The 16,482-nt window shown below is 37.9% G+C and overlaps 1 protein-coding gene across 6 annotated transcripts in view; it reads right to left on the bottom strand.

The window, feature by feature from the left end:
* PRCP (prolylcarboxypeptidase) overlaps positions 1 to 16,482 on the bottom strand; it is a 69,084-nt gene that overhangs the window by 11,283 nt on the left and 41,319 nt on the right. For all 6 annotated transcript variants that reach the window (XM_059067832.2, XM_067038409.1, XM_067038407.1 and 3 more), the window contains 2 exons: positions 1,354 to 1,518; positions 222 to 409 (listed from right to left, as the gene is read on the bottom strand). In XM_059067832.2, coding sequence (XP_058923815.1) covers positions 222 to 409; positions 1,354 to 1,518 — 353 coding nt within the window. The remainder of the gene's footprint in view (positions 1 to 221; positions 410 to 1,353; positions 1,519 to 16,482) is intronic.

The following is a 16,482-nucleotide window of genomic DNA, read 5'->3' as shown; positions in this document are numbered from 1 at the left end:
GTTGCTGTTGTTTTTAAGCCTTTAAGCATACTGGTAATAGAGCAAAAATTCATATCACCTCTCAGCATCCTCTGTCTTTCAAGGAGTAGAAAAACATGATGGATACCACTGCTGTATTCTATATTGTTGTAACTGTGCAGCATTTTCCTGGTTCTCTTTTCTCAGCTATTCTAAAAATGTCTCCGTCAACCAAAGTTTTCTTCAGATCAGCAAAAATTCACCTGAAAATGATGTTCGTGTGCGAACTGATGTTTTTGCCTCCATACATAGTAGGGATCCAAGAGGGCCTTGGTTTCACACCCCACTGTTTAAAACAGTCATCAGAAAATTCCTTAAAGTTCCACGAGTGAGGTTCAAACATGTCATCAATACCATTAGAACAGAAGGGCATGACCATTTCTGTGCAGGTCTGAAAAAGCAAACCAGGAGAGATTCCAGTGAGAAGATGAGGCATAAAATGTTAAATAAATTATCCAAAGTCATACAGCTTGTAAGCAGTAAAGCCAGGGTTTGAACTCAGGCAGTCTGGTTTCAGAGCCCCTGTTCTTTATGCCATACCACCTCTCATTATTCCTGAAGGCTCAGCTGAGAAGTCACAGAAGTTGGGGCTATACATTCCTTCTTTGCAAACTGCTTCATTTCACATCTATTATCATATTTAATCCTCCAAACAACTCTGAAGGAAAAGTATTACTATTATTATTACTAGTCTCATTGTACAGATGAAGGAAGGAATGGAGGCTCAGACAGAATCAAGTTAGACCCCCCCCTTCTTCTCTGTGTCCATAAAATGCTACCTTTATAGGACTTACCAAGATTTATTGTAACATTAGTTTAGTTACCTATCATTTCCACCAAGCTATATTTGATGATTAGATCGTATCTCATTTACCTTTGTGTCTCTGGAGCCTAGAAAAGTGCCTGACTTGTGGTAAGTACTCAGAATATATTCTGTGATGATTAAATACCAAACTGAACTAGTATATATAGTATATATAAGACAGATAAACAACAAGGTCCTACTCTATAGCACAGGGAACTATATTCAATATCCTGTGACAAACCATATGGGAAAGAATATGAAAAAGAATATATATGTGTATAACTGAGTCAATTTGCTGTACAGCAGAAATTAACACAACATTGTAAATCAACTTTGCTTCAGTAAAAGTTTTTAAAAAAAGGAATTGGTATTTAATGAATGTATGAATGAGGAAACTTATCCACAGTCTCAAAGTATAAGGTAACAGAGCTCAGATTTGGATCCAGGTGATAAAATCTTGTAAATTCTCTGTTATAGCATAACCATATCAGTGAAAAGTAAGTTCCACTTTGGGAAATATACACACTTACCTGATAGCTCCAACCCAGGGCTCCCAGACTGCTGGTTGCTGTCTCTGATATATTCAGGCATCTTGCCTGGCCTGAATAATTGTAATATACATTCAGAGCTTGGAAAATATTCTGCAGCAGCCATGTATCAGATACATTGGGATTTTTCAAATACTGGCACACTACCTGTCATTTTAGAGAGATAAAAGGGAGAAGAGTCAAATATAAATATAAAATTACAGTTTAATAAAACAAAGAAGAAATATGAGTTTGATTTCATCATAAAACAATCTTAACCATCTAACGGCATTGCCTGACAATTTCTATCTATTGCATATAACCACTTTCATAAATGAATAAACCTTTCAAATTACTCCCCAAACTATAAAAATAAACCAAAGTTATTTGCATGATATGCAAAGTCCCCCCCACTTACCACTCTAGGTTTATCTTCTGCAGCCTTTGCTCCTAGCAAAACCATTCCCACCACACCAACTTCTTTCCCTCCTCACTGCCTTCGCTCACACTGAAATGCCCTTTTCCCACTCCACTATTGCCTGGCAAACACCAACTCATCTTCTTCAACGCAGCTCAAGTGTCACTACCTCTATGAGGTCGTTGTTGTTGTTGCCTATGCCCTCAAGTCAGGGAGAACTAAATCACTCCCTTCTTTGTGCCTCCTCATCCTGTGTCTATTTCTATCAGAGCTGATACCGCACTCATTTGATTCCAGAATGTCTCCCTTGGCACTTAAGGCATCTGGCAGCTAAATGTTCGCTGAATGAATGACTATACTTTTATGAAAATGTAAAATTTATGAAATTTCTTTTGGAAAAACTACACCAAGCTCCTACATCTGTAACATTGTAAGAAGCATATCAGGCAGCTCCCCAGTTCAAAATACTCCTAACACTCGACTATAATTAGAGCTAAAAGTCACGAGCAAAGGCAGGACTGACTAGTCAGGGACATGGGGAAATTTCAGGGTTATGAAAATATTTCTTATCTTCATAGGGGTCTGGATTATACAACAAACAACACACAATTTGTATGTAAATTTTACCTCAAAAAAATTATAAACAAATATTGAACTCTAGATAGTGATGTTAAAGCTGAAGTATACAGTCTATATTTCATTTATTTCTGCTCTAATCTTTATTTCTTTCCTTCTACTGCCTTGGAGCTTCACTTGTTCTTTTTCTAGTTCCTTGAGGTGTAAATTTAGATTGTTTATTTGAGACTTTTCTTGTTTCTTGAGGTAGGCATTTATCACTATGAACTTCCCTCCCAGAAGTGCTTTTGCTGCATCCCATAAATTTTGGTATGTTACATTTCCATTTTCATTTGTCTCAAGGTATTTTTTAAATTTCTCTTTTAATTTCTTCTTTGACCCAGTGGTTGTTCAATAGCATGTTGCTTTATCTCCAAATATTTGTGAATTTTCCAGTTTTCTTTGTGTAATTTATTTCTAGATTCATACCACTGTGGTTGGAAATGCTTCATATGATTTCAATCCTTTTAAATTTACTAAGACTTGTTTGTGGCCTAACATTTGATCTATCTTAGAAAATGTTCTATGTGCACTTGAGAAGAATGTATATTCTGTTGCTTTGCGATAGAATGTTCTATAAATATCTGTTAAGTCCATCTAGTCTAATGTGCTGTTTAAAACCAATGTTTCCTTATTGATTTTCTGCCTGGATAATCTATCTATCGATGTTAGTGGGGTATTAAAGTCCCCTACTGTTCATGTACTGCTGTCGATTTCTCCCTTTAGGTCTGTTAATATCTGCTTTACATATTTAGGTTCTCCTATGTTGGGCACATAAATATTTACAAATGTTATATATTCTTGTTGAATTGACTCCCTTATCATTAACACAATTCTTTGTGTATCATTATAGTCTTTATTTTAATGTCTATTTTGTCTAATATAAGTATAGCTACCCGAGCTTTCTTTTGGTTTCCATTTGCATGGAATATCATTTTCCATCCCTTCGCTTTGTCTGTTTGTGTCCTTAACATCTAAAGTGAGTCTCTTATAGGCAACATATTGATGGGTCTCATTTTTTTATTCATTCAACCACTCTATGTCTGTTGATTAGAGAATTCAGTCCATTTACATTTAAAGTAATTATTAATATGTATGTGTTTATTGCCATTTTGTTCATTGTTTTCTGGCTGTTTATATAGCTCCTCTAGCTCCTTTCTTTCTTTTTCTCTTGCTCTCTTCCAAGTTACTGTAATCATAGTTATTTTTACTACCTTTGATTTTTTTTGGCCTTCATACTAGCTTTGTAAGTAATTAATCCACTACCTTTACTATATATTTGCCTTTCCAGTGAGATTTATTCTTTCATATGTGTTCTTATTACTACTTAGCACCCTATCTTTTCAGTTTAAAGAAGTCCCTTTTAACATTTCTTATAAGGCTGGTTTAAGGGTGATGAACTCCTTTAGCTTTTGCTTGTCTGGTAAACTCTATCTCTCCTTCACTTCTGAATGATAACTGCCAGGTAGAGTATTCTTTGTTGAAAGGTTTTTTCTTGCAGCACCTTATATACTGTGTCTTTCCCTTCTGGCCTGCAAAGTTTCTGCTAAAAAATCTCCTCATAGTCTTATGGGAGCTCCCTTGCCTGTAACAAATTGCTTTCTCTTGTTGTTTCTTAATATTTTCTCCTTGTCTTTAACTTTTGACATTTTAATTATAATGTGTCTTGGTATGGGTCTGTTTGGATTCTTATTTGGAACTCTCTGGGATTCCTGGATCTGGAAGATTAGGGAAGCTTTCACCTATTACTTCTTCAAATAAGATTTCTGCCCCTTTCTCTCTCTCTTCTCCTTCTGGGAACCCTATGATGTGAATGTTAGACCACCTGATGTAAATGTTAGTCTATAGTCCCTTAAGCTATTTTCACTTTTTTTCATTCTGCTGCTCTGACTGGGTAAGTCCTACTGCCCTGTCTTTGTGTTGACCGATCCTGTCTTCTGTTTCATCTAATCTGCTGTTGAACCCCTCCAGTGTAACTTTTTTCAGTTATTGTATTCTTCAGCTTTGTGACTTCTACGTGGTACTTTTTTTATATTTTCCATCTCTTTGATGAAATTCTGTGTTCATCCATTCTTTCTCCCCAATTCAGTGAGCATCGTTATGACCATTACTTTGAACTCTTTATCAGGTAAATTAAATATCTCTCTCATTAAGATTTTTTTCTGAGGTTTTATCTTATTCTTTCATTTGGAACATATTCCTCTATTTCTTCATTTTGTTCGACTCTCTGTGTTAGTTTCTATATAGTAGAAACAACCACCTCTCCCAGTCATGAAGGAATGGCCTCGTGTAGGAGATGAACCTTGTTGTTCAACCCTGCCTAAGCTCTTCCATGTCTTTCAAACCTTTGTGCTTATCCAAGCAGCCTATTATATTTTTAATAATTCCAAGTAGTTGAGGACATGCCAAAACCTGTCAGCATCCCAAAAGGGAAGATCTTAGCCCTTTCATTCAGGATGACTAGAAGCCAGACCCTCAAGCACCAGCTTTTAAAATTATGCAAATATATACAGTGCTGTGGGACTGCAAGCATGAGCCCTGTTGGCCACCAGAGTCAGGTGATCTGGAAGTGTCCACTGGGCAGTCACAAAAACCAGGGCTCCAGATGAGTGTATAAGCTCTTTTCTAGGTGATATCAGCAAGCTGAAGCAAGACTGAGGGAAAGCACCAAGATGGCATCCATAGCCTACATTCCTTAAGAGCAGCTTTGCAGGCCACTAAATACATGTTAAACCTGAAGCCTGCCCCTCATGCAGAAGCTCCAAACAAGCAAAGAAGTCTCCTTCCAAAAAGACTGGGGGGTGTATCTCAGTCTGCTGGCTATGCAGTGCCCTGAGGGTGGCAGCCTGACAAGAACCATATCTCCAATAGCACAATCCCATGGGACTCAGGAATGTAAGCCCCACCCCCCACCCCCAGCCACCAGAGCCAGGTGATCAAGGGGTGTCCCCTGGGTGGAAGCCACAAAAACTGGGGCGCCAGACATAATAACCGGGGCACCAGACACATGTAAAGCTCCCCTCCAGGAAACACTGGCAGTCTGGAGCATGGCAATAGAAAAAAAATTAATAGAACCAAGACCTGGATTTTTAAAAATAAAATTAGCAAATCTTTAGCCAGAGTGACCAAGAAAAAAAGAGAGAGAAAACTCAAATAAATAAACTCAGAAATGAAAGAGAAGATACTACAGATATTATAGATCCTGTGTATTTCTGATACCACAGAAATACAAAGGATCATAACAGAGTACTATAAACAATTATATATCATCAAATTCAACAATCTTGAAGAAATGCACAAATTCCTAGAAACATGCAGCCTATCATGACTGAATCATGGGGGAATTCTGTGGTGGTCCAGGCATTAAGACTCCACACGTCCACTGCAGAGGATACGGGTTCAATCCCTGGTTAGGGAATTAAGATCTCACATGCCGTGCAGTACAGCCAAAAAAAAGACTGAATCATGATGAAACAGAAAATCCGAACAGGCTGAATACTAGTAAGGAGATTGAATCAGTAAACAAAAACCTTCAAAAAAACAAAAGTCTAGGACCAGATAGTTTCACTGGTGAATTCTACCAACATTCAAGGAAGAATTAATATCAATCCTTCCTAAACTCTTCCAAAAAAAGAGAAAAGGAGGGAACACTTCCAAGTTCATTTTACAAGGCCAGAATTACCCTGATACCAAAACTACATAAGAATGCCACAGGAAAAGAAAATTACAGGCCAATATCCCTGATGACCATAGATGCAAAAATCCTCAACAAAATATTAGCAAACCGGGGGCTTCCCTGGTGGCCCAGTGGTTGAGAGTCCTCCTGTCGATGCAGAGGACACGGGTTCGTGCCCTGGTCCAGGAAGATCCCACATGCTGTGGAGCAGCTGGGCCCATGAACCATGGCTGCTAAGCCTGAGCATCCGGAGCCTGTGCTCCTCAATGGGAGAGGCCACAACAGTGAGAGGCCCGCGTACCACAAAAAAAAAAAAAAAAAAAAAAATTAGCAAACCTAATTCAATGATACACTAAAAGGATCATACACCATGATCAAGTAGGATTTATCCAGGGAAGCAAGGATGGTTCAACATCAACAAATCAGTCAATGTGAACTACCATATTAACAAAATAAAGGATAAAAATCATATGATCATCTTAATAGATGCAAAAGAAGTATTTGACAAAATTCAACATCTATTTATGATTAAAAAAAAATTCTCAACAAAATGGGTATAGAGGGGACATACTTCAACATAATAAATGTTGTATATGACAAGTCCAGAGCAAACATCATACTTACAGTGAAAAGCTGAAAGCTTTTACTCTAAGATCAGGAACAAGACAAGGATGCCCACTCTCACCACTTTTATTCAACATACTATTGGAAGTCCTAGCCAGAGCAATTAGGTAAGAAAAATAAATAAAAGGCATCTAAATCTGAAAGGAATAAGTAAAACTACCTCTAGTTGCAGATGACAAGATATTATATATAAAAAACCATAAAGGCTCCATCAGAAAACTGTTAGAGGAAATTCCCTGGCAGTCCAGTGGTTAGTACTCCACACTTGCACTGCAGGAGGCATGGGTTCAATTCCTGGTCAGGGAACTAAGATCTCACAAGCCGTGTGGTGTGGCCAAAAAAAAAACTGTTAGAAAAATTAATGAATTTATTAAGAAAAATCAATGAATTCAGTAAAGTTGCAAAAAACAAAACCAACATACAAAAATCTTCTGTGTTTCTATATACTAATAATGAACTATCAGAAAGAGAAATTAAGAAAACAATCCCAGGCTTCCCTGGTGGCGCAGTGCTTGAGAGTCCGCCTGCCGATGCAGGTGATGTGGGTTTGTGCCCCGGTCCAGGAAGATCCCACATGCCGCAGAGTGGCTGGGCCTGTGAGCCATGGCCGCTAAGCCCGTACGTCCAGAACCTGTGCTCTGCAACGGGAGAGGCCACAACAGTGAGAGGCCCGCATACCGCAAAAAAAAAAAGAAAAAGAACACAATCCCATTTACAATTACATTAAAAAGAATAAAATACCTGGGAGGAGGTATTTTAGACATGAAAGACCTGTATATTAAAAAATACAAGACATTAATGAAAAAACTGAAGAAGACACAAATAAATAAAAATATATTTCATGCTCATGGATTGGAAGAATTAATATTGTTAAAATATCCACACACAAAGCAATATACAGATTCAATGCTATCCTTATCAAAATTCCAATGACATTTTTCACAGAAATAAAATTTAAAATTCTAAAATTTGTGTGGAACCATAAAAGACCCCAAATGGCCAAAGCAATCTTGAGGAAGAACAATGGTAAAGGCATCACACTCTCTGATTTCAAACTATATTATAAACCTGTATTAATTAAAACAATATGGTACTGGCATTAAAAACAGACACATAGATCAATGAAACAGAATAGAGAGACCAGAAATAAACCCATGCATATATGGTTAATTAACTTATGACAAACAAGTCAAGAATATACAATGAGGGGCTTCCCTAGTGGCGCAGTGGTTAAGAATCCGCCTGCCAATGCAGGGGACACAGGCTCGAGCCCTGGTCTGGGAAGATCCCACATGCCGCAGAGCAACTAAGCCCATGTGTCACAACTACTGAGCCTATGCTCCAGAGCCCGTGAGCCACAACTCCTGAAGCCTGGGCGCCTAGAGCCCGTGCTCTGTAACAAGAGAAGCCACCACAATGAGAAGCCCGCGCACCGCAACGAAGAGTAACCCCCACTCACCGCAACTAGAGAAAGCCTGCCTGCGTGCAGCAACAAAGACCCAATGCAGCCAAAAATAAATAAATAAATTTTTTAAAAAGAATATACAACAGGGAAAAGATAGTCTCTTCAATAAACAGTGCTGGGAACATAGGACAGCCACATGCAAAATAATGAAACTGGATGACTATCTTACACCAGACACGAAAATTAACACAAAGTGAATGACCTGCATGTAAGACCTGAAACCATAAAACTCATAGAAGAAAACATAGGTGGTAAGCTCCTTGACATAGGTCTTGGCAATGATTTTTTTAAATCTGACACCAAAAACAAAAGCAACAAAAGCAAAAATAAACAAGTGGGATTTCATCAAACTAAAAGCCTCCTGCATAGCAAAGGAAACCACCAACAAATGAAAAGGAAACCTACTGAATGGGAGAAAATATCTGCAAATCATATATCTGATAAAGGGCTAATATCTGAAATATATAAAGAACTCATACAACTCAACAGCAAAAAAAAAATATATATCCGATTAAAAAATGGGCAGAAGATCTGAATAGACAGTTTTCCAAAGAAGATATACAGATGGCCAACAGGTATATGAAAAGATGCTCTACACATCATTAATCAAAAGGAAAATGCAAATCAAGAATACAATGAGATATCACCTCACATGTATTCGAATGGCTATTATAAAAAAGACAAGAAATGACAAGTGTTAGCAAGGATGTGGAGAAAAGGGAACCCTGTGCACTGTTGGTAGGAATGTAAATTAGTACACCACTTTGAAAACAGTATGGAGGTTCCTCAAAAACTTAAAACTAGAAATGCCATATAATCCGGCAATTCCACTTCTGGGTATTTACCCAGAGAAAACAAAAACACTAATCCGAAAAGATATATGCATCTCCATGTTCACTGCAGCATTATTTACAATGGCCAAGATATGGAAACAACCTAAATGTTCATCAACGGATGAATGAATAAAGGAGATATGGTACATGTGTACAATGGAATATTATTAAGCCATAAAAAAATAATGAAATCTTGCCATTTGTGACAACATGGGTAGACTTTAAGGGCATTATGCTAAGTGAAATCAGTCAGAGAAAGACAAATACTATATGATCTCTCTTATATGTAGAATCCAAAAAAAAAAAGTTTTTTTTAAATTTAAAAAAACATGCTGGGACTTCCCTGGTGGTGCAGTGGTTAAGAATGCGCCTGCCAATGCAGGAGACATGGGTTTGATCCCTGGTCCGGGAAGATCTCACATGCCACAAAGCAACTAAGCCCGTGCGTGAAAACTACTGAAGCCCACGCACCTAGAGCCTGTGCTCCGCAGCAAGAGATGCCACCGCAATGAGAAGCCCGTGCACCACAACAAAGAGTGGCCCCCACTCGCCACAACCAGAGAAAGCCCACGTGCAACAATGAAGACCCCACACAGCTAAAAATAAATAAATAAATTTATATGTAAAAAAAAAAAAGAAACAGAACTGAACTAAACTGAAAGCTGCAAAAACCTATCAAGCCTAAAGCAATAAGGAAATGCATGTTGAAGAAAAAAGGCAAAAGATTGTTTTACTATTCTGACAACTCTCAATTATTCATGGTAAGTCAAAAATACCTAATTGCATAGTCCTTTTCTCACAAAATGTTCCTGAGAAATATGCCAATTAGAAATACTCAAGAATATATGGAAATCAAGAACCAATCATAGAATTTATTAAACTATCTAATGCCAACAGTTGATCAGCATTCTTTCCTGCATGTGGACATCCCCACTGGACTTAGCTCTTTCAAAATGCAGCACAAAACTACAGAGTAGACCCATGCAATGCAGAGAAGAGCATTATGTTCAAGCACAGCATGGCAGATGAGGCCAGGTGACAGTGCAAGCTGGGCAGGGGGAGAAGGGAGTGCTGATATGCAGCAAAAGTGGCCTAAAGCTCTCGAAGAGAACAGTAACAAATGAGTGTGACTCACATGCTGGCATCAGATCCCCTCTCAGAGCTAGAACACTGGGCCTCTGTCAGGCAAAGAAAAGGAGTCCCTATGAATAGCCATCTCTGCAAACAGCAGTTACTGTCACTCCCTAAAAGACACAAGCATGGCTGGGGACTGGCACCAGCTGACAATACTTGGGTTTTGGCAGCCCCACTTATAGAGAGAGAACGTCCTGGTCAGAAACTTGGCCTCTGCTGATAGAAATTCCATGTCCAGATTAAGGGCAATCCTGGGCCCACTGTCCTCTGTGAGGTCAGAGCACCCTTGGAGTACTGTGTCCAGTTCTGAGCACCACACTCTAATAAGGACACTGACGAACATGAGGAAATTCAGAGAGGAGCAATCAGGATGGGGAGTTGAGGAATAGTTGAAGAAACTCTATAATTGGTCATTTGAATCATTCCCAATCCTTTACTATTGTAAGTAAGGCTACAATAAATATCCTTGGGGCTAAATCTATCTATCTATCTACCTATCTACCCTTGTTTTCCTGAGATAAATTCTTAGAGGAATTATTGGTTTGAAGGAAATAAACATTTTTAAGTCCTTAGCTACATCGTGTCAAACTGCCTTATAGGAAGGAAATACCAGTTGATAATTCTACCAGTATGATAGAAAGAAGGCCTGAAAAATATCACTTAAAATTTGTTTACAAATATTTAAAATAAGAGAATTTTGTTATTTTAGGTGTTTCTAAATTTCCTCTCTAACTCAAAATTCTGTCAGTCTAAGCATCATCCTCTAGATAAAAGACACACTCTCTACATTTCTCTATGCACAGTTGACCCTTGAAAAACACAGGTTTGAACTGGGTGGGTCCATTTATACATGGATTTTTTTCAATAAATATATAGTCAGCCCTCCAGGATGCATGGACATTTCCACCTGAGGTTGATTGAATTCACGGATGGGAAACCCATGGATACAGAGGTCCACTGACTATATACTACACCGTTTTATATAAGGGACTTGAGTTTCCATGGATTCTGGTATACGCAGGGGATCCTGGAACCAATCCCCTGAGGATACCATGGATACTGAGGGAAGACTGTATTCCATTAAGAACTTTAGTAGCCAAGAGTAAATAAAGTTTTCCCAAAAATACTTAAATTATACTAGCCAAACCTCAGCACTATTCCCATGTTTATTCAAAGACTAGTAATTCAACAGGAGATATTCATATACTTTTATTAAAGATCTATAGGATAAACAAAATGCTTACGTAAATGTTAAGCTGAACCATATGAAATTGCCATGTTTATAAGTCAAACACAAATATTGGCATTTTTGGTTCAACCTCATTTAATACTTCAGCTTAAGCCTGATAATCTGCAGGTATTACCCATCTGCTGAGGGCAAGCACTTGGTCTGTTGATTATTTACTTAGGGACTGTGATCTAATCAGACAAGGAAAGATTCTCTGCCAACCACTTCCATCCGAAATACTCAGCACTGAGGTAGCCCCTGTACTACACTTTCCATTTATTTTGTAGACACTAGCAAACAGGGTCTTCTAAGCAATTTCTACAAAAGGCACAGCATTCCTACTTAGACTATAAATCTGCTGATAAAGGGGAAGCTGGGGCTGAGTCTGCTAGTAAAACTATTGACTATTCCTTGAGGTCAGGTGCTTTCTCTACAATGACCCAGGGAGAAACATATAATAACCATCTGCATTTCACAGGGAAGGAAATAAGTTCAGAGAGGTCTGCTACAGATACACAAATTTAAAACTGTGAATATAAGTTTTGAACCCAAACTTTGGCTACAAAGTCCTGGTATATGAATGTCTCTTTGACATCACATAATAACAATTATATGCATATAACTAGCATCAACTTAGTGCTTACTATACACCAGGTCCTATTAAATCCTCATTATGACCCTAAGAAGCATTATAATTACTATTATCCCCATTTTGTAGTTGAGGAAATTAAAGCACAGAGAGGTTAAGAAACTTCTCCAAAGTCAAACAGCCAGGAAGTAGCAGAACGGGGATTCAAATGCAGACCCACTCTGAAGCTTCCATTTGTAACCACTACACTACACACACTCAACCTAGAAGTTATAATATAAGAGACATAACAACACAAACAGTACCTAAACATACCTGTGGCCTCATGCTTAATTTTTTAAACAAATATTTTTTTATTCTTAGATTATATTTTTCTAACTTTATTTGTTTTAGGTAGAAACTTAGAAGGGATTCTGTGGCAATATAAAATTATAAAACTTATTATGCAATAGTGAAAAGGAAACTATAAAAGAGTAGAGAAAAATGAGGTTCAGGAAATGGACAGACTTAGTTCACTTTCTACTTCCTAGGACAAATGTGAACATTCAGGAAAAATGTAAAAAGAGCCTAAGAGGCCCATTTTAATAATTCTGTTTTAAAGAGTGTAGAAATTATGGAGATAGTAGAACATTGTAATCTTAGTACCAAACTAATCAGCTCTGTACCCAAATATTTAGGTTCTGCCCTTTGACCCATGTACACCAGAGAAAGTGAAGATGAATTGCTTAAAAGCTTTAAGTGTCCCTGTACCTATGAGGATAAGCATTTGAATAAGAGAAAAAGAAGGCAAAGAAAATGTTTTTAAAGAAGGAAAGAAGATAGGTTTAAAAAAAAAAAAAAAAAAAAGACCAATCTCTTCTCAGAGAGTATGGTCCATCCACATTAGAGAAAGGATTAAACAGATACATTCAGCTTTTCTAACAGATTTTCTTTCTCTAAGGCTTCAATACGCCTCTCACCCTCACTCAGATAATCACATTAGTTTTGTCATTAAAAGCTCCCTTTTCATAGAATGCACCTAAACCGCTTAAACCACCCAGAGAGGTCGCATACATTATCAAACACCAAGACAAACGGAAGAGATTTTCCATCTTATATCTTATTATTTCACTGTATCTATCTGCATGCTCAGGAGGCTAAGCCAAAAGATTTGGTGAGTTATCAGCTAAAAAATGATTCCAAAATAGACAAACTCTACAGTACCCTTTAAAACTGGTCTTTAAGCTGAGAACTGAGAACTAGCAGTTTTTATGCTGACAGAGCAGTCAAATGACAGAGGGGTTTTCTATTTTCCTTTTCTCTATTCCTAGTGTTCTATCAGCCAAGTCCATGATTATTTCTGCATGAATGTTGCAGCTTCTGTTAACAGTAAACAAAAGCAAATGGAGTCTGAGTGTGCATGGCTCAAAGATAAATTAGAAAGAATGATATTTGAGTTGACATGGAAAATGGCATTCAGTTGCTGCATGTGGATACTTAGAACTGTACAAGGTCCAGGCAGAATTGGAAATCACCTGCTTTTTTTCATAACCCAACTATTACATATTATCTCACCATCCTAAGCCTGAGTTTACAGACTCAGAAAAGGACGACTGTTTGTCAGCCCTTTAAAAAGGAGGAAGTGTATCAGAGGGAGGAGGAGTTCTGGTTAAATGGAACTATCCAAGTGAAAGAGCAGTCCCCAACTGGGTAGTGTTCCAGGGATTAGGGGGTTGGGAGAACAGAGAGGGGGTCAAGAAAGGAGAAACAGAATGAACAGTGAAAGAAAGTGATCTGAAGCTAAGAGTTTGAAAGAGAGGCATTTAGTGGAAAAATTCTAAAATCAGATAGGATAAAATTAGAGATAGATATAGGCAATGGAAGTTTCTCAAGCAAAAGTCAGAGAGATTACTTTTGGTGGGGTGCAGGCAGGAAACAGAATTATAAATATATCATAAGAAATCAAGAATTCCTTAATATGTCAAAAGAAAGGATAAAGTTGGTAAAAAAAACATGAACTGGAGGAAATGACAAGAACAAGTCCTAGATAAAAGAAATAAAAGGTGATTGTGAGGCAAAGACACAAAGTTATCTTGCCTTAAAAATAAACTTTAAAAATATATATGGGGGCTTCCCTGGTGGCGCAGTGGTTGAGAATCCGCCTGCCGATGCAGGAGACACGGGTTCGTGCCCTGGTCCGGGAAGATCCCGCATGCCACGGAGCAACTAAGCCCATGAGCCATGGCCGCTAGGCCTGCGCGTCTGGAGCCTGTGCTCTGCAACGGGAGAGGCCACAACAGTGAGAGGCCCGCATACCGCAAAAAAAAAAAAAAAAAAAAAAAAAAAAAAAATATATATATATATATATATATATATATGTACACAAAAGATAAAAGAAAGATTGTGCTAAATCAAAAACAGATGACAAAATATTTGAGATATACTCCACTAATTTTGAGTGATTATTTAGGAGAGAGATAGGATAGAATATATATTTACGTTTAAGACTCAACAGCAAAATATCTCAAAAGGAACATTAAAGAAACGGAGAGAAAACCAGTTAGACTGTTCACTGTTCTAAATCATAAACAAACGAATATTAAAAAGCTGTATTCCTCTGGCATTTTTTCTAAGTCAGGGTGGCAAACTACAGGCCCCAGGCCAAAGCCAGCCCACTGCCTGTTTTATAAATAAAGTATTACTGGAACATAGTCTTCCTCATTCATTTAAATATTGTCTATGGTTACTTTCTGCTAGAACTACAGAGTTGAGTAGCTGTGACAGAAACTACATGGCCCACAAAGCCTAAAGTACTTACTATATAGTCCTTTACACATAAAGTTTGCCAACCCCTATTCTAAGTAATGAGGGAATTGCCCATACGTTTTTATCATCTGACAACTCAGTTGTTCTCCAAGTGGGCATAAAGATGCAAATGTAATTCTCACTTTGTACAGAGTTCAAAGTTAAATCTGATAGTTGTCACACTGTGGCCAGCAATCTATCCAAATCTTCAGGCAAGTCTTCTAGTTCAGTGCAATGTGGGAGAAGAACATAGCCTCTGAACAAATGGTAGACTCGAGTTCAAATCCCACTTCCACTACCTCTTAGTTGAGCTTAAATATCCTCTCCATAAAACTGGAATTATAACTCTTTTTTCCCACAGTATTTTTGTGGGGATTAAATGAGATAGTATATATGAAAGTGCTTTGTAAATAGTAAAATAATATAGAAAGATAAGACATTATTAGCACATAGACATTTATGGAGACTAATCGGTTCAGATTTAGTTTTTTCTCATTATTTTGATCTAGGTTTTCTTACCATGAGAGAGATCTGCTCTTTAAAATAACTTTGTACTGTCAAAATTCAATTTAATTCAATATGCATTTACCTCTGGCTTGCTATGTGCAATATACTCACTGGTCATTCTACTTTTTAGATGAAGAAAAATATCCCTAATAGCAAATGATCTTGTTCCATTTGGGTTACAAAGTTTTAAACAAGGTATGCATTTAATAATTCAAAAGGACAGTTAAATTAAAAGTGCTTTTGAAACCTGGTTCTTGTATTACCAATTCTATCTACATTCACAGCATTTATTCTAGCTGTAGAGTCTGCTGTATTCTCTAAATTTAATAACCATCAAGTTGGCCAGCTTTTGTTTTTAAAACTAAGAGGAATGCTCTTTACAAAGGAATGCTTAAAAAGAACACATACAATAAAGAATTCTAGCATGAAAAGAACCTTAAAATTTATTGTGTCAAGTGTCTTTAAATTTTCCAGAGTGTTTTCACATCCAATATTTTTTGTTGTTGTTTTGTTTTGTTTTGTTTTGTTTTGTTTTTTTTGCAGTACGCGGGCCTCTCACTGTTGTGGCCTCTCCCGTTGCGGGGCACAGGCTCCGGACGCGCAGGCTCAGCGGTCACGGCTCACGGGCCCAGCCGCTCCGCAGCATGTGGGATCTTCCCAGACCGGGGCACGAACCCGTGTCCCCCGCATCGGCAGGCGGACTCTCAACCACTGGGCCACCAGGGAAGCCCCACATCCAATATTTTATTTGATCCTCAGCACATCCCTATTGAGCACATAGGTATTGTTATCCCATTGTGCAGAGGAAGACAAGGAGGCCCAAGAAGAGAATACACTTGCCCAAGATCACGCAGCTGGTAAATGGTAGTTCTGAACAAGGAACCAGAGTCAGTGCTCTTTCCACTCTACCTTGCTGTGTGGAGTTCATGCGTTTATGATGTATGTAGCACTTAGAATGTATTAGCAGTTGGCTGAATCATAGCACTTTGATAGCAGCTGCCATTTATTAAGCACGGACCACGTATTATATAGCTCTATGTGTCTCACATATATAAATTGTGTATATGAAATGCAGAGCACAGAATTTGGTACATAGTAATTATTCCATTCACAGCAACTATTAGTCTTATTTCTAAGAGTTGGTTCTTAGTTCTAAGAGTTGTAATTCATACAACTCTGTAATCTATGCATTTTATCTCCATTATTAAAATGAGAAAACTGAGGTTCAGAAGAGCTAGGTAACATGTCCAAGTTTGAGG

The sequence above is a fragment of the Kogia breviceps genome, chromosome 7 (genome assembly GCF_026419965.1).
Source record: "Kogia breviceps isolate mKogBre1 chromosome 7, mKogBre1 haplotype 1, whole genome shotgun sequence".
NCBI lineage: Eukaryota > Metazoa > Chordata > Mammalia > Artiodactyla > Physeteridae > Kogia > Kogia breviceps.
This window is presented reverse-complemented; position numbering and strand designations above follow the sequence as displayed.